We start from the raw sequence: 22,758 nt of genomic DNA, 5'->3' as shown, positions 1-22,758 counted from the left end.
AAAATGGTTTGGTTCTTTCTGAACTAGATTCCATGTAAAATTCAGATCCTGATGGTGTAATTAAGAGCATGTTAGAGTCTAGTCTCACTTATGATTCCCACCCTCTGTCTCCAACCTAAGTCTACTTTTGAGACAGGCTTGGTGGCGCTGCAGATTAAACCACAGGAGCCTCTGTGCTGCAAGGTCAGAAGACCTGCAGTCATAAGATCGAATCCATGCGATGGAGTGAGCTCCCGTCGCTTGTCCCAGCTCCCGCCAACCTAGCAGTTCGAAAGCATGCAAAAATGCAAAAAAATGTGAGCAGATAAATAGGTACCACCACAGTGGGAAGGAAATGGCGTCCTGTGTCTAAGTCGCGCTGGCCACATGAGCACGGAAACTGTCTTCGGACAAACGCCAGCTCTATGGGTTGGAAACAAAGATGAGCACCGCCCCCTAGAGTTGGACACGACTGGACACATTGTCAAGGGGAACCTTTACCTTTACCTTTAAGCAGGACGTGGGGATCTCAAGAATGCTACATGTATTGAATTTTTATATTTTTGCAATGGGTTTTAATCTTGGTTTTAATACTGAAAGTGTTTACTTGTTTTTAAATATAGGGTTTTTTCACAGTGTTTTTAAAACTGTGATTATTGTATTGCTTCAATTGTGAGCTGCCTCAGGTCTTCTATGGGGTGAAAGCAAGCAAGCAAGCAAGCAAGCAAGCAAGCAAGCAAGCAAGCAAGCAAGCAAGCAAGCAAGCAAGCAAGCAAGCAAGCAACTAACTAACTAACTAACTAACTAACTAACTAACTAACTAACTAACTAACTAACTAACTAACTAACTAACTAACTAACTAACTAACTATAATCATGTTTCCCAGAGCCCCTAGCATGCAGCCACTGTGCCATCAGAGAAGGAGGACAACTGTGGCTGGTAGTAATTGTGGTGCAAATAGGTCTTTCTTTCCATCGCTGATGGAACAATGTCAACATTAAGAAGGGGAATAAGAAGGATTTTTATCCAGGCTAGAGGAAAACACTCTGGTCAGAGATGGGCACAAACCACCGTTTCAGTGGTTCATGTTGGTTCGTTACCCACTGCAACGGGTGTTCGGTGTTCTGTTGTCCTGCCCACCCCAGAAAGCGGCCACTCAGAGGCAGCCTCTCTGCTTCCCTAGCCCCTCTTCCACGGGCACTGCCTGTGACTGGGTGCCTGCCAATGGCGGTGGGACATGGAGCCACCGAACACCTTTTTTTTTTTTTTTTGCAGCTGTAAACAAACCGGCACAAACTGCCAAACCTCTCCCTAAGGTCATCATACTCACCTCATATTGAAACTGGAATTACAATCACACTAAATTCTTATTCCTAGAATGGGGCGTACACCTTTCTCTGCATTTGCTACTTTAACCGTATGGCAGGGACAGAATACATCTGGAGTCTTCTCCGTGCAATATTTATGGAACCTGGTGGGCTCTGGAAGTAAATATGCTTTTGCTGCGGATGAAGAAAGTTACTTTGGGAGATCTACTACTCCTGGAATGGCCCAGTCAGTATGGCCTGTGGGAGTTTAGGTCCTTGAAAGTTACTTTCTTCTACCTCTGGTTTTTGGATATTATTAACTTTTCATGTTTATGAAGAATCACCCTATGAAAGTCACAGCCCAGCCTGACCAAGAGGAAGCAAAATGTTCACATAACGTGTGGTTTTTATCATACTTTTATCTCCCTTTTCAGACAAGGAGAACAGCAGCTGCCTGCCTTTTAAACTCTTGTATGAACTGTAGCCTGACTTAAAATGTGTAATCCAGATGTTCCCCGGCTCCAACTGTTTACATTCTTGAGAACTATTGTGGAAAGTGTGGGGGAAGAACATATATATATGTATATATATAATATATATGTAATGTCAAACATAATACTGGGCTCATATGAGCTTAAAAACTGAACCAAGAGCTGAGCCTCAGAGACTGGCATTTGCTTTGAGTTTTTCTGTCCATGAAGGAAGGCAACCAAAAGCCAAGCCCATTAAGATCCACAGACAGCTACTCTTCAAATGTTGCATTGTCCAGATGAAGACCCAAACTCCAAGAGGTTTAGACATATTCTTCTAACTGTGATCCCTCTCCCCATCATCCACTGATGTTAGTAGCTTGTTAGTAGTCTATTAGGCAGTATTCCCAAGGGAGAAGGAAAAATACTGTTCTATTCCTTTTAAAAAGCTAGAATTTACCAAAAGTTCCTAAATTTCTTCATAAGACAGGAAGAATGAAATTCTTTAAAAAAACAAACAAACTTGTGATAAAACGGACCTGAAAGCTCCCCTCATAGAGACAGAAGATACTAAACATTTAATTCTTATAAGTCTGGCTCTGGGTCCATATAAATGGCACGGATTTACCATCTCATTTTTCCCCCATCACACTTTTAAGAGATCTACGAGAAGCAGGTATGTACAACATAGTTTTCACCATCGTGCTGTGCCTATTCAATTTAATGGGCGCAGAAGGGTGAGGATTTTCTGCAGTTCATTTTTTAAAAGCAGAGAAAGTTATAAAAATTCAGTGATTGCTTCATATAGAAAATGGGGAAAGCTGCTCTTTAAAAAAAAGCAAATACAGGAGAAAACAAAACTGAGACATTCATCCCTAATTCTCCCCTTTATAATCCATTTCCAGAATCCTATCTCAAAAGCCAAGTCTTCCATGAAGTCACTTAGGAACACAAAAAGTTATATTACACTGAATCAGACCTTGAACTGATCAAGCCCATATTACCATCTCTGACTGGCAGCAGCCTTTCAGGGTTTCCTAGCCCTGCCCGGAGAGTTTGGGGCTCAAAATTGGTGATTTACACATAAAAAGCAGATGCTTGATCTCTGTGCCTTCTTCCATATTAACTTCTTCATATAATCAAGGGTGGAATTCTATGTATATTTCCCTAGGAGCAATTTCCCATCATTATAATCATCCAGGAGAGGATATAGTTAAGCACAGAACGAAGGACATAAGGGAAAAAAAGGAGGAATTCATCTAAATCTGATTTCCAGCATCTGATGCCATTTTGGAAATCATCATCATCTTAGAACTGATGGGTGATCAAGTCCTCATCTAGGGGAAAACACACACAAAACAAACAAATTCTACTTTTAAAAAACCCTGGAAAAGGTGGCCATAACTCAGAACTGACTTGACAGCACACAATTAATTAATTAATTGCATGATATTAGATGACAACTCTTAAAAACCTAACATTGTCAGTAATGAGCAGATTACCTTACAGGAGCTGATACTGGGCTAGAATACAAGTAGCAGGTTTAGCCACTAATAATGAAACACAATTCAGCAATTGTTTCAAAGATAGTTATGTTCTACTCAACAATGGCTCCCAAGAAGTGAACCACATCTTTAAACAACTTTGCAGACATGTCTATTGAATATTGGAGGATTCGTAAATGTTGGACATTACCTGTTTAAAGATGCTGTCATGTCTTACCTTGACGTAAGACGAAGTATCTGGTACTGTCTGGAACATCCTTATTTGTAAACAAATGTCTGAAACAGTCCCAAATCTGGCCTGGAAGAGGAATTGAAAAAGCAAAAAAGAAACATGCTTTAAAACAATTCAAATGTTCTGTTTTCATCATTAAAACCAGCAAATACAATGCAACCACTATGATGACATTTTAACCTAATCACTGGGTCTGAAAGTGAAAAAGGAAGACACCTGTAACATGAGTAACAACACAGATCTTGGAACATTAGAGTTCTGCTCAACCAAACAACAGGGTTCCCTGAACCATCATCCTGCCTGCCTAATGGCCAAACAGATTCGCATGGAGGATGTGAGTGCATTCAGTCCCTCTTGCTTCTGCACTCCAGCAACTGCTGGTCAAAGATAACCTGAATCAGATATAGGAGATGAATAAATATATACTGACAAATAATATGATAATTGTGTGCCATCACCTTGCCAACAAATGCCCACATAGTCAAAGCTATGTTTTTTCCTGTCGTGATGTATGGAAGTGAGAGCTGGACCATAAAGAAAGCTGACCGCCGAAGAATTGATACCTTTGAATTGTGGTGCTGGAGGAGGCTCTTGAGAGTCCCCTGGGCTGCAAGGAGAACAAACCTATCCATTCTAAAGGAAATCAACCCTGAGTGCTCACAGGAAGGACAGATCCTGAAGCTGAGGCTCCAATACTTTGGCCATCTGATGAGAAGAGACGACTCCCTGGAAAAGACCCTGATGTTGGGAAAGTGTGAAGGCAAGAGGAGAAGGGGACGACAAAGGACGAGATGGATGGACAGTGTCACTGAAGCGACCAACATGAATTTGACCAAACTATGGGAGGCAGTGGAAGACAGGAGGGTTTGGCGTGCTCTGGTCCATGGGGGTCACGAAAAGACGGACACGACTAAACGACTAAATAACAACAACAACAAATTCTGCAACAACAACAACAAATTCTGATTTATGATGACCGTTTTCTGACTTTTCTAGGCAGAAAGTACACAGAAGGGGTTTAACATTCCTTTCTTCTCTTGGCGCCCTGGGACTATGCAGCTTGCCCAAAGTCACAGTGCAGTTTGCCCAGGCTGGCTCTTCCAGGATGCACAGTGGGGGAATTGAGCTCTCAGCCTCTGGTTCCATAATCAGATACCTAACTCACTGAGCTATCAGCCATCAAATCCTGACTACTAGTCCTTACAGATCTTAATTTCCTCGAATTTCTCGAGACCCGCCCATGCAGACAACCATCACTAAAATGCTACACTTCAATTATGAAACTGAGCATAGACATACTTTTTATCTGTCTTATCTCATTTAACCCTAGTGAGAAGCGCTAAAATATAGAATTACAAGAGGAGAATAAAGCTTTCACACTATCTACTTTTTCCATACCATCCAGAATTTTGAAAACTTCTATCACATCTCCCCTTTCTTACTTTTTATTCTAAGCCAAACAGTACCAAAGATTCGCAGAGAAGCACCTGGTTTAGCCTGTTTCACCAGCAGCACCACCAACAATGAAAAAGAGCAAAAAAAGTGACCTCTTTAAAACTACCACACTGATTTCTATATTAGCTTCTGTGAACTTCCTCAGACACATCACTACAGAGAAAAGAGGCAGAGACCACAGGCAGGGGTGGGGAGTGAGGACTGAACAGCTGATGTGCTGAATTTCTATTGAACACATTTTAATTAGTTTGATTATCTGCATTTCTGGTTAATAATGAGAAAACACATTTAGGCTACAAAAGGTATCCCTTTAATAGGGAAGGGAATGTTTTATAAAAGACTATACAATCATGTTCCCCTGATGTTGGGAAAGTGGGAAAGTGTGAAGGCAAGAGGAGAAGGGGACAACAGAGAATGAGATGGTTGGACAGGGTCAGCGAAGCTACCAACATGAATTTGATCTAACTCTGGGAGGCAGTGGAAGATAGGAGGGCCTGGCATGCTCTGGTCTTTGGGGATCACGAAGAGTCGGACACGACTTAAGAACTAAACAACAACAACAAGAACATACAATCATTTCAGATATTCTATTTAAAATAAATAATCTGAGTCACTACAATAGTGTGGTTTGGACAAATGTTGATTTGAATAATTGTATGTGTGTGTATAAGAGACACAGTAACAGGACCACAGAGGTTTTCACTGAAAATCAAACACAAAAAAATTCTTAACTTTCAACTCTGCTGATGTCATCAGCAGCACCCTTGGTATCTCCTTTCACATAAACTTACATTTTTCAGACAGCTACATTTTATGATATCAGGATCCTATCATCACTAAACTTTAATTCACCAAAAAATGATGACATTATGGAAATGAAACAACTTGTTTTGCACATGAGAAAACTGGTTTGGTACTTAAATAGTAGCCTTTTGATGCCCTTGTTAACCATTATTGTTTTGTCGTTAAGTCATGCCCAACTCTTTGTGACCCCATGGACCAGAGCACGCCAGGCCCTCCTGTCCTCCACTGCCTCCTGGTGTTTGGTCAAATTCATGTTGGTTAACCGTATAGGCAGTTATAAATTCAATCAAGTCAGTAAGGCTCTCTGATTAACTACAACTCCCATCATATGTTTTGATCAATTGGGCTGGTCGGAACTAAAGTGTTACAGTCCAACAACATTTGAAGGACCTTAATTGACTCTGCTCTGTTTTAAACATTTGGGTCAATAACAGCCAATCAAAACTGGACATGTAAAGTTCCGTTGAAGTCATTGAACCTAGCATATTGTTAAGTCTTGTGCACTGAAAACATTGGGATCAAAAGTTTCACACCCACCAGTCCATTTGCAGTTAATTCTATGGCTGCTATGTCCACATTTAATGCCCATCATCCAACAGCAGGAAACAATGATGCCATGTCTCCCCCACAACTCACCTAACTCCTTATTGTCAAGAAGCTAAGCATATTTGAAGAGTATTTTTGGGGAATACTCATGGGCCTGATGCATCTTACAGCTGAATAAAGTCTATGACAGCATTTGCTTTTGTGGACTATCACACATAATAGCACACTTTGTCAGAAACATAAAGTGCTGTGTGGGTTTCCAAATATATATTTGTCAAGATCCAACAGTGTTTCCTATTCTGGCATAAATGGGACTTTCTCCCACCCACCCTTGCAAAGCAGTGGTCTAGGGACCCCAAAACCTGCACCACAAGCTTCCCTAGACTCCCAGAGTAAGTTTTCAGAGTCAACTATAGGACAGCAAGGTCACTAAAGTATAATTAGCAGGATTCCACTAGAAAGAGACCATAGGTACCTGGCCAGATATCTCCTGTGAGAAGGGATGGGACAGTAGATAGTGAAGTCAGATGCAAATTAAAAGCAGAGAGTAGAGAAAATAACAGTGAGGTCACTCATTCACAAAACTATGGCTGACATCCTAACACTAAGTAATGGGTGGCTTCAAAGTCCTTGTTCCACTTTGCATGGAAGGTTGAAGGCAACAGGAAAAGAGGAAGACTGAATGCATAATGCATTCCCTAAAGGAAGCCACAGGCTTAATTTTGCAGGAGCTGAGCAGGGCAGTTGAGGATAGGATATTTTGGAGATTGCACTCCGTAGGGTTGCATTCATAGGGTCGCCGTAAGTTGGAGGTGACTCAATAGCACGTGACAACCAAGGATCACTGCAATGACATTAATGGCAGCCACTGGTCATTCGAGTAGATGCTGATGGTTCCTTGTTGAGTAAATGAGACACCTCCTTGTCACTGGCCTTTCATTTTGGAAATGCTCCACAGTAGTTACAACTCCTGCTATGTTTGGTTATATAAACACTTTTGGACAGGAGCCTCCAACACTAGAAGTAACTCAACCATTGCTAGATCTCCTGTCAAATTGATGGCTGTTTTTATGGTGCCACTTTAGCTGGACCTTAGCTGCAGTTGTATGGAGACTGCAGCATGGGTAGATGTTCTTCCTTTGTTTCAAAATGGTGCTTGCATGGTTTAAACTGCAGTACCTTGCATGCTTGCTTGGGACAAAAATATACTTGGGATGTTTTGAATAACCATGATCATGACAGAAGAGATGGAAAGCATTACAGAAAGAAGGCAGAAACATTTACTTGCACTCTGCTGAAAGGGGAAAGACTGCAAAATCAGATTTTGTCATCGTTTGGTTTATTTAATGCCGTTTTATTACATGATTTGAAAAGAAGCCCTTTTGATTTCAGTAGCAATTCCTTCAACAAAAAATTAGTTTGGATTGGAGCGTGGTTATCTTTTACGATCCCTAAGCTGCTCTTAACAGGACAGGATTATTATTACATGGATTGATTCATTTCACACAGATCCAGTATCTCCAAGATGGAAGACACCAGACTACCTTTTAGAAAGATCCCATCAGAAATAGACTCGTATCTATTTTTTTCTAATTAAAACATGGCCTTTGGCTCTTAGTGAATGATCAAACCATCCAAAACATGATGACTCAAAGTCAATTCTCCTTCTCTTTATAGGTATTTGAAACTGTACTGCCCCACTTCCTAGAGTACAAAAATGCATCCCGGTCTTTTGCCTCAAGTTTAGAAATTTTGGGAAAGTGGAGTTTCCACTTGGGAAAATGCAAACTTTAAGCCGACATCTTCCAACTCATTCTAATGCAGCATGAACTTGCAACTGGAAACAAACACATTGGGGTACAACGAAGAACCTCTGGATTATTTTGTGCATTTTTTCCAGCCAAGATCACGGCCCACTGAGCTAAGGCTGCATGCTGCACTTTGTTGACGCTCTTCAACTTCATCCGTGAAGCTGCTTTTCCAGGGTAGGAAGCTATCCAACCTCTTGTGGAACAAGCAGCTGTTGTTTTTTTAGAGCAACACCTTATACTCTCACTGGATGAGACCTGGGAAAACTGCAGCCATTCATTTCATGGCCACTTATGCAGGAATGAACATCTTCTAGAGAAAAGTGCCTTCAGCAATCAGAGCGACCCCACTGGAGTTCCAGATTCTGATCCTTCTGCCATGCCTACTTACCTACAAAGGTTTGATTCCCCCTGCTCAACTAGTGATCAAAACCAAACCAAACTAATTACATAAAAAGAGAGAAGCCTTCATATGCACATTATTATTATTATTATTATTATTATTATTATTATTATTATTATTATTATTATTATTATTATTATTATTATTATTATTATTATTATTATTAGAAACGTTTACCTGGCCAGCTGTCATCACAAGTTTCTGAGAAACTCCGGTGCCAATAAGTAACTCATTCTCGGTGCTTTCCTGCTAAGACCATCCCGTTTCTTTTCCTTTTGAATTTTTCAACAGAAAAGTCGGATTTTTTTTAAAAAAGAAATCCCCCGCACTCTCTCCGACTTGAAGGATCAAGTAATTTCCCTTCGCGACACGTCAAGGGTCAGGATAGGACCCACTGCCCTGGAGTTTTCTATCTCCGCCTCCTCCCGGGAAGGGCAAACTCCACCCTCCCTTCCACCCCCACTATCCTCCAGAAATCCTAAATGAACCCCTGCGTAATTAATACAAAGAACCAGCAGCGCTTCTTTAACGCGATCTGTTTGGCGATCCTTGGAAAAAGGGAAAAGAGCCGGCGCAACACGTTTGAGCTGGTTTGGAGGAGGGCGGACTTCTTTCCGTCCGTAGCTCCTTGTGGGAATCGACCCCATTCAACTCCTGGGGGGGGGGGAAAGCTTACTTCTGAGTAAAACCCCCGTGGGCTTAAAACGCGAGCCGTCCAAAAACGCTCCCTTTTCAGCAGAGCCGCGTTTGGAGACTCACCTGGGGCGCCCGGCTGTCGTCGTCGTCGTTTTCCTCTCTCTCGTTCTTCAACTTTCTCTTTCGCCCGTTGGGAGACCAAGTGTAAAGGATCCAGGATGAGGCCGAAGAAGTCAAACTTTAAGTAAACCCTCCGCTGGTCTGGGGGCGAAAGGACAACATAGCCCGTCCTGCGTGGTTACGGGGCGCTCTTTTCTGCCCGAGGGAGAGGCGCCCGGGCGCACCCAAAGCCGCTCCAGCCAAGGAAACTTTCCAGTCCTCTCCAGACTGTCTGCATCAGCTCTCACTTATCCTCGGGTTTCCCCCACCCCCTTTTTTCTTCTTTCAAATGCTCTCGGTCCAACTGCTTCCTTTTTCTTCCTCTTTTCTGCTCCCAGACTCTCTCCCTTCCTCTCCTCTCACCGGGCTTCCATTCCCAACCCTCTTTTCCCCCCTTATCAATATTTCAACCACTCCTTTGATAAATCACCCTAATATGACATCTTTGCTGGCACCACCTCTGCTCAGTGACTCTGCTCTCCGGCTGGAACGGCTTTCATCTTCCAGAAAGAAAAAAAAACCCTATAAAAAGAAAAGAAAAAAAAATACACAACTTTTGGAAGGAAACCACCCCCCCACACACACACCCACACAGGTCCCACAAGTGATGCTGAGCAGTGCTCAAGGGCTGCTTTAGGCTCTGACCTTAAAATAAAGATATTTCAGAGGTCTACTTTGAAATGCTCATTCCACAATTCTGATGTTTTTTAAAAAATTGTTCAAGGGAAAGCCAACCTTGTGTCTGAACTCTGATAGTCCAATTCCGTGCCCTAAGCATCCTTCCCTCCAGTTACAGACAACACCGTTATCTTTGGTGAGGCTGTTTTTAAAAAAAAACTCTGCACGTCCTCAGATGCATTCGCTTTTTCATTTTTAAGGGACAATTTACGTTGTTTTTCAGCCTCGGAAACTCCTAAATTGATGGCACAAAATGAAATATTATGTTTTAACTACATCAACCTCTCTGATCAGTCCTCAACTAAGATGAATGCTTTCCTGTTCACCTTATCCTCACTAACACCATAGAGGAAGGTCTCATTCTGAGGCAACCAGTGAGTTTCACAATTTATCTGATCCTCGTTCTTCCAAGTTCCTCTCCAGCATATCTCACCGGCTCTACAAAAAAAGGTATCTAAGTTACGTCCCAAAACTACCAAAACAAAAGAATAATAAAACTTATACAAAATATCAAAAGAGCCTAACACTGACAAGAAGGGGTAAGAGCCTCGTGGCGCAGTGGTTAAAACGCTGTACTGCAGCTAAAACTGTGCTCACGACCTGGGGTTCAAATCCCAGGTAGCCGGCTCAAGGTTGACTCAGCCTTCCATCCTTCCGAGGTCGGTAAAATGAGTACCCAGCTTGCTGGGGGGGCAATGTGTAGCCTGTATAATTAAAATTGTAAACCGCCCGGAGAGTGCTTGTAGCGCTATGGGGCGGTATATAAGTCCAATAAATAAATAAATAAATAAATAAATAAATAAATAAAACTATGGGTCAGTAATGAGCAATGATGCTTTATAATCTGCTTAAACCATAGGTGCTTTGACCAAACTCTGGGAGGCAGTGGAAGACAGGAGGGCCTGGCGTGCTCTGGTCCATGGGGTCACGAAGAGTCTGACACAACTTAACTACTAAACAACAAAACCATAGGTGAAGAGCTTAAAAAGTTATTTTTTAAAGTAATTCATTTTAGTTCTTCAGTAACAGTGCTTGAAAAGAAATTTGTTTTTGTTACACATTCCAGTGTTGGAGAAAGTAACTAATCACATTACCTTTTGCTCTGTTCATTGCTTTTTAATTACTTTCTCTTAAGATATGGATAAGACCTCTTATCCACCTCTTAAGGGTGGATAAGAGAGGTTAGATAAGAGAATGACATCAAACTTGGAAAAAATAGTGGCAAGATGCCTCTGAAATGCCGGCTAGAAAATGTTACTCATTACATCATTGTAACTTCATTCCTACTCATTTCATTATTTTGAAAATATAACTACATAATCCTTTCATCACTTGAGAAGTAAGTAGTTACAGGTAATTAACACTTTACTTCTAGCAAAAAAGAACTGGCTTTTTATAGGACTGCTTCAAATATAAGGAACATGCTGTGTGGACATCTTCAGAGCCAGGGTTGGATCCAGTGGGAGTCATTGAGATTTCAGTCCCATTGAACTCAATGGTACAAATGAATCATGATCAAGGGTGCTTCAAGCTGGAAGAGGACTTGAAAGGTCATCAATCAATAATTAGTTTGTGACTCTTCAGCCCATCCTATCTTCATGTATTAGAAGAAATTTATTTAAGAAAGATTGGGAAAATCTAGGTGAGATAGCCAATAGAAGAGAATGCCAGCTGGACCATCTCCTTTTAAATTCCATTCACATGTGGTGGAAATTGCACAATAAAAGCCACATGTGGAAGTTTTCAATGTTGTCCCACTTTCAATGAGATGAACATGTGGCAGCCCAATAGTTCATATCTTTGGGGGCTCTGAAGGAAATGGGGTGGTGAATCCACTCCAAGTTATGCTCCGAATTTTACAATAAGTATGCAAGGTGCTCAATCCTATTTCCAACATAACTTCAGGACTTTGGACAGGTCCCTCAAAATTTGGACTAAACCCAGAGTGGATTCGCTTGCCCATTGAGCTTGGAGCCACCAGATCCAGTTCTACATTCTCAAGGTGTTATCCTATTGAACTTTTTCTGTATGGAAAAATAGCAACAGTGGATCACACTTCTTGTACAAGTGTTGCTAGTGTGCAAGCGGTGAGCATCATGAAGAGAAGTCTTCTCTGACATGCCCAACAGCAACTCTTGAGCATGCCATGCAATCCTACATCGCTGTGACACCAACTCTGCTCAGTAAAACCTCTGTAGGACACTGGGCTCAGTTACTGAAAGCAGAGTTTGTGTATGCATGAGTGAGTAGGCCATTCCTTCCTAGGTCTGGGGACTGATTCTGTGGCATGTACAGCAAATATATTTTGAAGGAATGGTTGATGAGAGTGATGTTATAGCCTGTATGTAGGCATCTTTCCAAAGCTTAACGCTGCTTTTTCATTACGAAATCTCCAAGCCAGTATAGCCACTTGTTATGCTGGCCAGGGGATTCTGGGAATCGTAGTCCAAAAGGCAACTTTTACAAGATCTCTCCTCTCTGTCTCTTTCTCTCTCCCTTCCCCCATGTACACATTCATGGCTTGATCACAGTTAAAAAAAAATAAAAGGACAAATCTTCCAACAGCCATAACCCAGCCTAGACTCAACCCCTCCTCTCTCCTCTCCCAGACATTGCTCACATCTGTGATTCATCAAGGTCTGCTCCACGCATAAATGCTCGTCACTTGATAACTCTGGCTGCAGCCTGAAGTGATCAGCTTACATGTCATGTGTGAATGAACCATGCTGCATTGCAAGCCCTAAGCAGAAGGCTCTGCCTGCATCAATGCAACCCCAGTACTCTCCCAGGGATCTGGTCCAAAATGCTTAGCCAGGCAGCCAGCTGTCAACTGCAGTCTGGCATCACTCCCCAATCCAATGATGCTTGTGCATGTGTGAATTGGTTGAACCAACTGTTCGGTATAGAGTTTTAACCTCTTTTCAGCTGAAGCACATCTGGTCAAGCCCTTCCCTGTCTCCCCTGGTGTAAACAGAGAACTTTTAAAGGCCCAGCTTGAGCTGTTTCAATATATTTCACCGATATCTATGAATTCATATTAGATATTACGATTAATAACTACAATTTAGTTATATACTAAAGAGCCCATTGATCAAGAAAGCCAAGGAAGTTGCTGCAGGGCTAAAAGAAAAAGAAAGTCATACATAGCTTTGTTGATATGATCCCCTTAAATTAAATTCTGATTGCTACCACTTTAACATATTTTTACACACCAATAATGCATGCTTTTAGAGGAGGAAAAAGATACTATATATACAAAGGATAAGGTTTAGTGTAAATAACTCCTTCAATTCCATCTATTTAGAAGACCGCCTCCATGAATTAGTTTGCTTTGCTTTAACTCCTAAATCTAACATATTGAAACATTTTCCTCCTTAATATATATGTATAAAGTGACGGGGTGAAAGGGCAGTCCAGGAGTCATGTCTATATATAATTTATTCTCCACCCGACCAAATTCCTGACAATTCCTAAAGAAAACATCGCAGCCAAGATGCATAATCTGCAGCTAGTAGGGGCATTTTCAAAAGTCAACATTCCTGGGATATGATTTTATGTTATTCTGGCACAATTTTCATTGAAAACCAAGGAGATGTTGCAGACTTGCAAGGAAAACAACACTATTTTCCCCATTTGCCAGGAATACAAAAAGTGTAGATATCCTCTGTTTCACGAGAACACCCCACAACTGAATTAGCCTTAAAATGGAAAAAAAATATAACTTTTTCAAGATTCTGTCCTGTTTTGCTGGTGTTGCAAAATGAGCATCAAAACCAACAATGAAAGTAGTGTAGAATGAAAGAAAGCCTTCCATAATTAGGTCCAAAAAGCTGTTTTTGAAATACAGAAAGTTATTGATTTGGTGCATTGCATTGCTTAATGCTGATAACAACCTAATGGTGCATTTCTATTCACACTTCCTCTTGAAGAAGCCTCTTCGACACAGAAGGAGTTACTTTTGAGTAAACAGATTGGTCCATACAGGCATTCATGGTGGACCTTTCAGAGTTAACAATAGCCAACATGAACTTCCCTTCTCCGAAACATTTCATTGATTGTATATGATTATCTAATTCATATTTCATCTTTCTTTTTCACAGGATCCAAAGAGGCTTATACTATGCTTTTTTTAAGGTAGTTTAAAACACACACACAGTAAATTACAGTGTCAAAACTTTGTTTTGGAAAAAAAAATCTCTTTAAAATAAGCACCAAATTAAACCGGTTCAAAAGGCTTTTAGAACCCCATGCGTGTCCATTCAGACACAAATTCCTATGGATTAAGTGGCTCTCACTACCCCCCAAATGGACTATAAAGGAGCCCCATTAAAGTGTACAGAAGTCAGCTGTGGAAGGGCGCCAGCCATGTTGTAAGGTTCATCATTTTGCATGGTGAGTATTTCTTTTTAAAATCCACTTTCCCTTTTGTTCTCATGTTCATCCTTTTAAAAAAAAAAGCCCAGACTCAAGGGACCTAATTCACTCATGTCCATTGATCCAAATTGACCGAAGGATGCTTTGACCATCTACAAGATGGATTGACTCTCTAAACGAAGCCACAACCTTAAGTTTAGAAGAGCTGAGCAGGCCTGTTAAGGAGATATCCCCAACAGTCATAAGTTGGATGCAGTTTGATGGCATATGGCAACAACAAGCATATGTGCCTTTTTGTATGACAATAAAAATCAATAACTGCATGCAGCTAATTCAACCTTAAGACAAAACAGATGAAAAAAAAGTTCAAGAACCAGATCATAAGAAATCACATTTTAACCTTCTCTAAGAAACAATGGAAAACAAAAAGAAGACATATCATAGAATAATGGAAATGGAAGAGGCCTGCTAAACATTTAAACATTTAAATCATCCAGGGTTGGATTAAGTCATACTGAGTACTTGAGCTAAATCACATTTAAGACACCCTGTAGATTTGCCCCACAAAAAGTGTATTATTCTAAAAAGTATGCACACTATGTTATAAACACTCACTCACTCCCACCACCAACAACAAATTTATCTAATTTGTCTATCTAATCTATCTATTTAGGCAGGCTTTTCCTCCTGTCATCACTTGAATTTTTTCTTTCTTTTCCCCATCTTGTGCCACATTACTATTGTTGTTTTTTACTTTATTGTATGGTTTTTATTCCATTTTTATTGTTAGCCACCTAGAGTAGACTTCGGTCTAGATGGGTGGGGTATAAACCTAATAAATAAATAAAATATCTATCTATCTATCTATCTATCTATCTATCTATCTATCTATCTATCTACCTACCTACCTACCTACCTACCTACCTACCTACCTACCTACCTACCTACCTACCTACCTACCTATCATCCTTTTGTTTTACCAAACCGCTCCTAATTTCTGTCTCAGAAAAAGCCTTATTTGGGAGGGTGGGCATTTAATGGAATTCAAACTGAAATGAGCCATCACAATATCCATTAAAATGATCAATCTGGAATGAGGGAAAGAAAATAAACTCATATGTTTTGTTTTAGTTTCTTATTGCTTTAGGAATAAATGTATTTCTTGAAGCCCTCCGTCCTGCTGTCTTTGTAATCAAACTTCATGGCTGTGGCAGATAACCCATGTGGCTAGTTTAAGTCATCTCCAGAGTTTTGCTAGCCCAGAAGAAAATTGCAGGCAAATTGAAAACAGCTGCAGTCTCAGAAATAAAACAAAGAGTTGGGGGGGGGGGGAGAAAGAAAAAAAAATCACCCTGGAGCAACAGAAAAAGTTAACAGGAGCTTTGTTTACACAAAAAAGAGTTCCAGATTCAACCTGGCATCTCAAGGGTTCATCAGCAAATGACAACTGACTTGTACATAAGCAACATATCAACTGTTCCCATCACCAGGCTTGACTGGAAGATGCCCATGGAATCTTGAACCGAGTACTCAAGCACGCCTGTTTTGGAAATACACCACACGCAAAGCAATGAGAGAGAAGTCCCTCAAAAATGAAACACACAGATATGGGTACTTTAGGACCTAGGAAAGGCACAAATCAAGGAAATCACCAAAAAAGGATGCTGATCTGCATAGGGCAGCATTTGCTAATGTTTATGTACACATGCAAAATTAGAAAACAGTTTTATAACCCCAGTAGAATTAAACTGCAGCTCATGCAATAGGGGAAGACTGCGATTAGGTGATGTGTGCACCTGCTCAGGGTGTTGTCCAGGAGTCCTCTGTGGAGGTGGAATTCCAAGGTCCTTGATCTGGAGAGCAAAGTGGTTCAGGCATCTGACTGCAGAGCCATAGGTTGGGAGTTCGATTCCCCGCCGAGCTTCCTTGGCAGGGAGTGGACTCAATGATCCATAGTGTCCGTTCCAGCTCTCAAGTTCTAAGATGCTGCTGCTTGTGGTTATATTTTTTATTATTATTATTTTATTTTTATTATATAGCAGTAGGCATCCTTCAGTCTTGAGAGACTATGGTAACATGCTCTGTATGGAGGACTTGGAACAGCGTCTAGTGTGGCTGAGGAGGCCAATTCGAGAGTGACAATCCCTTCCACATTGAAGACAAATACAGTATGCCCCTTGTCTAGCTCCCTGATTTTGCTGGTTTCAGGACTGCCTCTTTGCCTCAGCCTGCTGGACAAGAGTCTCTTCAAATTGGGAGAGGCCATGATGCACCGCCTGCCTCCAGGCTGAATGCTCAGATGTCAGGGTTTCCCATCAGTTGAGGTCCATTCCTAAGGCCTTCAGATCCCGCTTGCAGATATCCTTGTATCACAGCTGTGGTCTCCCTCTGGGGCGCTTTCCCTGCACTAACTCACCATACAGAAGATCTATTATTATAATACAAACAAACAACAATCAAAGGAATACAAATACGGGGGGGGGGGAAGGAAAGAAACAAAACAAAACAAAGGCATGGGGAAGTGTTTACAATAATATCTAGTATAATCTTGGCTCCATGACTATGTTACAATACTAAAATCCATAACATATGCTATATTCTCTACTCATGTTTGTTTTTGCGCTCAATCATAAAACATTTTCCAGCTTTTTAAAACATATATTCTTGGGTTCTCATGTAATGCCTCTGACAGGCTATCCATTTCTGCAGTATCCAATAATTTTTTAAATACCTCCTCCACCTTCAAATTTTCCTGATTTTTCCATTTTTGGGCCCATATCAGGTGCTGGTTATCTTCATAGTTCTTTGTCTTTAAATCAAACCTGGGCTGATCAGCCCTTCAAATGTCAGATTGTCGTCTCCACAAATGGATATGTGGCTGTTTTATAGAGAAATAAAAACTATAAATATAACTAATTCGGCAGGGAAAGGTAGCCTCATTTCTTCATTCATTCATTCATTCATTCATTCATTCATTCATTCACTCATTCATTTATTCACTCATTCATTCATTCACTCACTCATTCACTCACTCATTCATTCCAAAAGGCATTACAGAAATCTAGCCAGGATGTAACTAAGGCATGTGTGACAGTGGTCAGAACAGTGCCTCTAAGTTGCCTTAATGACAAAACAAAACAGACGGACAGACAGACAGACAAACAAAACCCAGAATGCTTCACCTTGATGACTTGCAAGTTTCATTTGGTACAAATGTTTATGGGATGTAGGTCACTGCAGTCCATGAAAACCTGTTCCAAGTACAATCTGTTAGACTTTAAAGTGCCACAAGAATCTGATACAAAAATAACTTGATGCATTATAGGATGAACTAAAGCAGGAATGACATTTAATTTGTTGAGAGGCGGAGCTGTCTATCACAGTTTCAAAGTTGCTGGGTTTTTTCCCCCCAGGATCAAAGAACTAATTCCAACCATGCTTGGTTGCTAGGTTTTTGCTAGGATTTTTTACTGGTAAACAGCATGGACATCATAAGATTGTGCCAGGGATATGTAATTTTATGTCTCTAAATCACCATGGCTGAAATCCAGTAGAAAGTTGCAACTTGAGGAGGCCTATTGAATCAGTGGGGATTCACTGGGTTAACACCTATGTAAGTTCCATTACAGTAATGCATATCAGCCACTGGTATCTAGCATGCCTCTATATCTAATTCGGTTAGTCGTGCTTTTCCCAAGTCAGAATAAGTTCTTTCTTGAAAGACTGCACACAGAATTAGAGATTTTTAGAGATATTAAGGCCACACTTTCAACTACTAGTTTTCTAAACACTCCCATTCCAATGTGTGGGATGGTCAGCCCCATTTCAAGTAAACTAAAATCAGTAAGAATGAGTGATCAATAGGAATGAGAAACCCTGATTTGTTTTATTCTTGTGCAGTAAATGAGAACATGTAAATTCACCACCACCATCATATCCTTGGTGTAAGTCTGTAAGGCAGCGGGACATGGTGGCGCTGTGGGCTAAACCGCAGAAGCCTGTGCTGCAGGGTCAGAAGACCAAGCAGTCGTAAGATCGAATCCACGCGACGGAGTGAGCGCCCGTCGCTTGTCCCAGCTCCCGCCAACCTAGCGGTTCAAAAGCATGCAAATGCGAGTAGATAAATAGGTACCATCTCGGTGGGAAGGTAAACAGCGTTCCGTGTCTAAATCACACTGGCCATGTGACCACGGAAAGATTGTCTTCGGACAAACGCTGGCTCTATGGCTTGAAGAGCGGGATGAGCGCCGCCCCCTAGAGTCGGACACGACTGGACAAAAATTGTCAAGGGGAACCTTTACCTTTACATTTACCTAAGTCTGTAAGGCATCGGTGGCTTGACTTCTGGAGGAATTTTGCATGCTTTTGAGACTTGGTTTGCTTGTTCCTGTAAAATACATAGCCTGGGGAAACGCGATCACTGTTACTTTCCTGTGCAACCAAACAAGCACACTAGGACTGGATGGGTTGCTGGTGTCCATGATCACACAGTCTGTTTTTTTTCTGCTTGACCTGGGTTTGTGTGTGTAACTTCATAAGAGCAATTTGGGCTGAACCACGAGGACAACATTAACCAGCACAAGTGAAGATCTGTTACCAAAGTTTGCAGAGTATGCCTACCATGCGTCAGCATGCCCCAAAGAAGCAGGAAATTCCATCTCTAAACAATGGCATGAAATAACTCTACATTTCTAGTCCCCATAGGGTTGACTGCCACCCACACTCCACAACTCCTAGAATTCATGGGTCTTTATCAGGCCATAATGAGCATTTAAAGATATGCATGGCTCTCTTAATTTCAAACCTTACATACTTCTCTTGCACACATACAATGCATCATGTTATAGTCTTCTTTCCAATAATTTTTTTTGTATTAGAGACTGTGATGGAGGTTTATCATCTACACCAGCCATTCTCAACCTTTTTTGGGCCATGGCCACAAACACAATATGAAAGAAATATAGGCAAGTCACACAAGGAACCTTGTAAAGTGATGTGTCAAAATTGTTTCCAGTCTGTAAGGTAAAGGTAAAGGCTCCCCTTGACATTTAGTCCAGTTGTGTCTGACTCTAGGGAATGGTGCTCATCCCCATCTCCAAGCTGTAGAACCAGTATTTGTCCGTAGACAGTCTCCATGGTCATGTGGCCAGCACGACTAGACACAAAACACCGTTTCCTTCCCACCAAGGTGGTACCTATTTATCTACTCGCATTTTTACATGCTTTCGAACTGCTTGGTTGGCAGGAGCTGGGACAAGTGATGGGAGCTCACTCAGTCGCGTGGATTTGATCTTACGACTGCTGGTCTTCTGACCCTGCAGCACAGAGGCTTCTGTGGTTTATCCCGCAGCACCACCACGTCCCATGTTCCAGACTGTGGCACCCTACAAATGTTCTTGTCTGCCATTCTCACCCGTAGAGAATGGCAGCCAAGAGCAAGAAAGAAAATACCATCACAACACCAATTTCACATGGCTTACTCTGGAGAGATGTATGGGGATGATCCAATTATATTGACTATACAATAACTCTAGACTCCCAATGGGACATTTCCACATTTCATCACAGATTAATAGTCTCAATTCTTAATTTTCTTTATGGTTCCAATGAAATCAGTCTGGCTAATCACTGATTATTTGTTACATAAAATAAAAATATGATGTCTTGGGGAAAGAAAAATAACAGCGCTAATGCAATTTTAGGCTGCCTTATCAAGAAAAGTATACTGGACTGAGAGAATTGCAGTGGCACCTACTCTGATCAGAACTCACCTGGTATATTGAGTCCAGTTCATGGCATTATGGTTCTAGAAGGTTATTGATAAACTGAAACATGGTCAGAGGAGCACAGGCAAGATGGGTGAAAGATTTAGAAACTAAATGCTATTGGAATCAGATGATATTGATCCTGAAGTCTGTCCTTGATTGGAGAGGTTCAAATAGAGATTAGACAGAGCATCTGTCTAGGATCTTTAGCTGTAGCTTTCCTAAACTGGCACTAGATGGTCCTTCCAATTCTGTAGTTCTGTGATTCTATGAGACCAATTGCAATGTAAAATGAGGGATTTCTGGGAGTTGAAGTCCAAGAACATCTGGAGGCCCAAGGTTGGGGACCACTGCTTTAGCCAACCCACCTTCTCTTCCTCTTCATTCTTCTTTATTACCCCCTCCCAACTGATCTCACTTATTTCCTCCATCCTGCCAGCTATCTGGTATCTTTCTCCTTTCATCCACATTCCTCTTCTTATCCTTCCATGGATGTCTCTTTCTTTTTTGGTTGGGTTGGCCTAGATCTGGGGTCTTGGTCCCTGGATGGCCAACTCAAGATGGTGAGTTGTCCCTTTTCTATGTACCTAGGAGCTTTTTCTGGACTCATCCTTTGTGTAGGCATGTATTGCTGGCACTGAGCTAACCAGAAATCCAGCAATACCGTCCCTAAAAACAAATAATGGTGACAATTCTATTCAAGTTTGCATACCTTGTCATGGTTAACTGCAGCTAATGAACCAAGGTGCTGGGGTGCCTCTTGGTTGCGTGCCCAACTGCACAACCAAGAGGCCCCCAAGCGCCTTGTCACTTAGCCTCAATCAGCAGCAGCAAGTTGTACAACTCTTGTGCGAACATCAGTAGGCTTGACATTCATTATAAAGCTTGCCTAACTTTCTACAGCGAATGAATAGGACTGATGTTCATTCATATATATTTTTTCTGAGGATCAGGGATCTACTGTCAGTAATTGTTGGAGTCTCCTTAGTATGGTAGGTGGAGAATTATTAAAGCAAATGGATCAGCTGGAGGTTGTGCAATATATTAATTTTTTTAAAGAAAAGGGGATTAGACGTGTGTTTTTTTCTTATTTATTAGCTACGTTAAGAGAAAACAGATTCAAACTGCCCTGAACTCAGAAGGAAGAATGAAAAGGAGCAGAACAGAATGCTGGAGTACCCACAGCTGTGTTTCATTAAAGGCATTGGGAGGGCTGCTAAGGCAAAGGGTTACCTGATACACCAACCCTGGGGTTGCTTTAGTATGAATTATAAACACAAATAGCTCAATATAAAATTAACAGTTTATGGATTGAGCAAAAGCTATAAAGGCAAAAACATCAAACTCTAAACAAGAAAACCCTGCTTTCGGTTTGAAAGGAATAATGTTTATTACGTTTTCCCGACCCAATCTTGGGCAGAGGAGGGGCATAATGTGTGACATCGAAAGATCGGTCCTGGAAAGAGTTTACATTTTATTTAGAAAATAACAGTGGAGTTTGGCGCAACATAAATGTTAACGGGTAAATGTTAAGTAATTGCTTGTAATTGGTTCCTTTTTAGAAGAATGGAGGCATAACTCAGGTGAAGCCAGTAACATGAAAGAATTGTTTCACTACTTTTGTGGTGTAATTTTACACCATATGAGGGAGGAGGTTGTGTTAAGTTTTTGTTATCAGCATGGAATCTTGTTATGTGCTATCAGGTTGCTTCTGACTTATAACAACCCTATGAATGAGTGAGCTTCAAAATGTCCTGTCCTCCAGTGCCCTGCTTAGCTCTTGTAAATTCTCTGGTGTGCCCCAGTAGCCAGCAGATATTTGCAATATGATCTCAAGTGCCTCTTCCTTTTTGGAATCCAGGCTGAACATCAGACATTTCTCAAGCCTTTGTTGCAACACCTTGAGCATCACTTTGCTTGCATGGGAAATTAAAAGTATGGTCCTATAGTTACTGCACTCCTTAATATCTCCTTTCTTCGGGATTGGAATGTATATTGAGCATTGTCAATCTGTAAGCCATTGTTTTGTTTTCCATATTTGTTGGCACATTCTTGTTAGGATTTCGACATATATGATCTCTGTGGCTTGCAATAGTAATATTTGTATCCTGTCTTCCCTTGTTGATGTATTTCTCCCAAGTGCTTTCAAAGCAGATGTGACATTAAATGGAGCTGCAAAGAGGGCAACCTGACTGGTCCACCTGAGCCTCCATGAAGCTCCACTCCCTCAAAAAGGAAAATGCTAGGATATCAAACTGATCCTCAGCCTTTGTCAAATGGGATCACCAAGAAAGCAGATTCCAATTAAACATTAGGAAGAACTTCCTGATGGTTAGAGATGTTTGACAATGGAACGGATTACCTTGGAAGGCAGTGGATTTTCTTTCAGTTGACTTTTTTTAAAGCAGAAGTGGCTGGCTATCTATCATGTACATTGTGGATGTCATGCAGTGGCAGGGGGTTGGCTACATGGCCTGTGGGGTACCTACCAGTTATAAAAGTATAAGAAGTTATAAAAACTTGGCAGAAAAAAAGAGCCCCACAGTTCAGAAGTCTTTTCTAGCCAAACCTTCCTAATTACCCTAATTCTTAAAATTAACCCTAACCAAATAAGCTTTAGCAAGGCTGACCAAAGT

The 22,758-nt window shown here is 41.1% G+C and overlaps 1 protein-coding gene across 4 annotated transcripts in view; it reads right to left on the bottom strand.

Annotated features, from left to right (window-relative positions):
- Nucleotides 1-9,498, bottom strand: part of FLI1 (Fli-1 proto-oncogene, ETS transcription factor) — a 121,732-nt gene extending 112,234 nt beyond the window's left edge. Inside the window, exons 1-2 of one of the 4 annotated variants that reach the window (XM_072979019.2) lie at nt 9,270-9,498; nt 3,453-3,560 (exon numbers count right to left, since the gene is read on the bottom strand). In XM_072979019.2, the coding sequence (XP_072835120.2) occupies nt 3,453-3,518 (66 nt within the window). In that variant the 5' untranslated portion in view covers nt 3,519-3,560; nt 9,270-9,498. Of the gene's footprint in view, nt 1-3,452; nt 3,561-8,687; nt 8,825-9,269 lie in introns of those variants that run through there. The other 3 variants (XM_072979020.2, XM_078379824.1, XM_078379825.1) reach the window with 3 other exon arrangements.
- Nucleotides 9,499-22,758: the final 13,260 nt, after the last annotated feature.

Source organism: Pogona vitticeps, chromosome 8 (genome assembly GCF_051106095.1).
Source record: "Pogona vitticeps strain Pit_001003342236 chromosome 8, PviZW2.1, whole genome shotgun sequence".
Classification (NCBI taxonomy): domain Eukaryota; kingdom Metazoa; phylum Chordata; class Lepidosauria; order Squamata; family Agamidae; genus Pogona; species Pogona vitticeps.
This window is presented reverse-complemented; position numbering and strand designations above follow the sequence as displayed.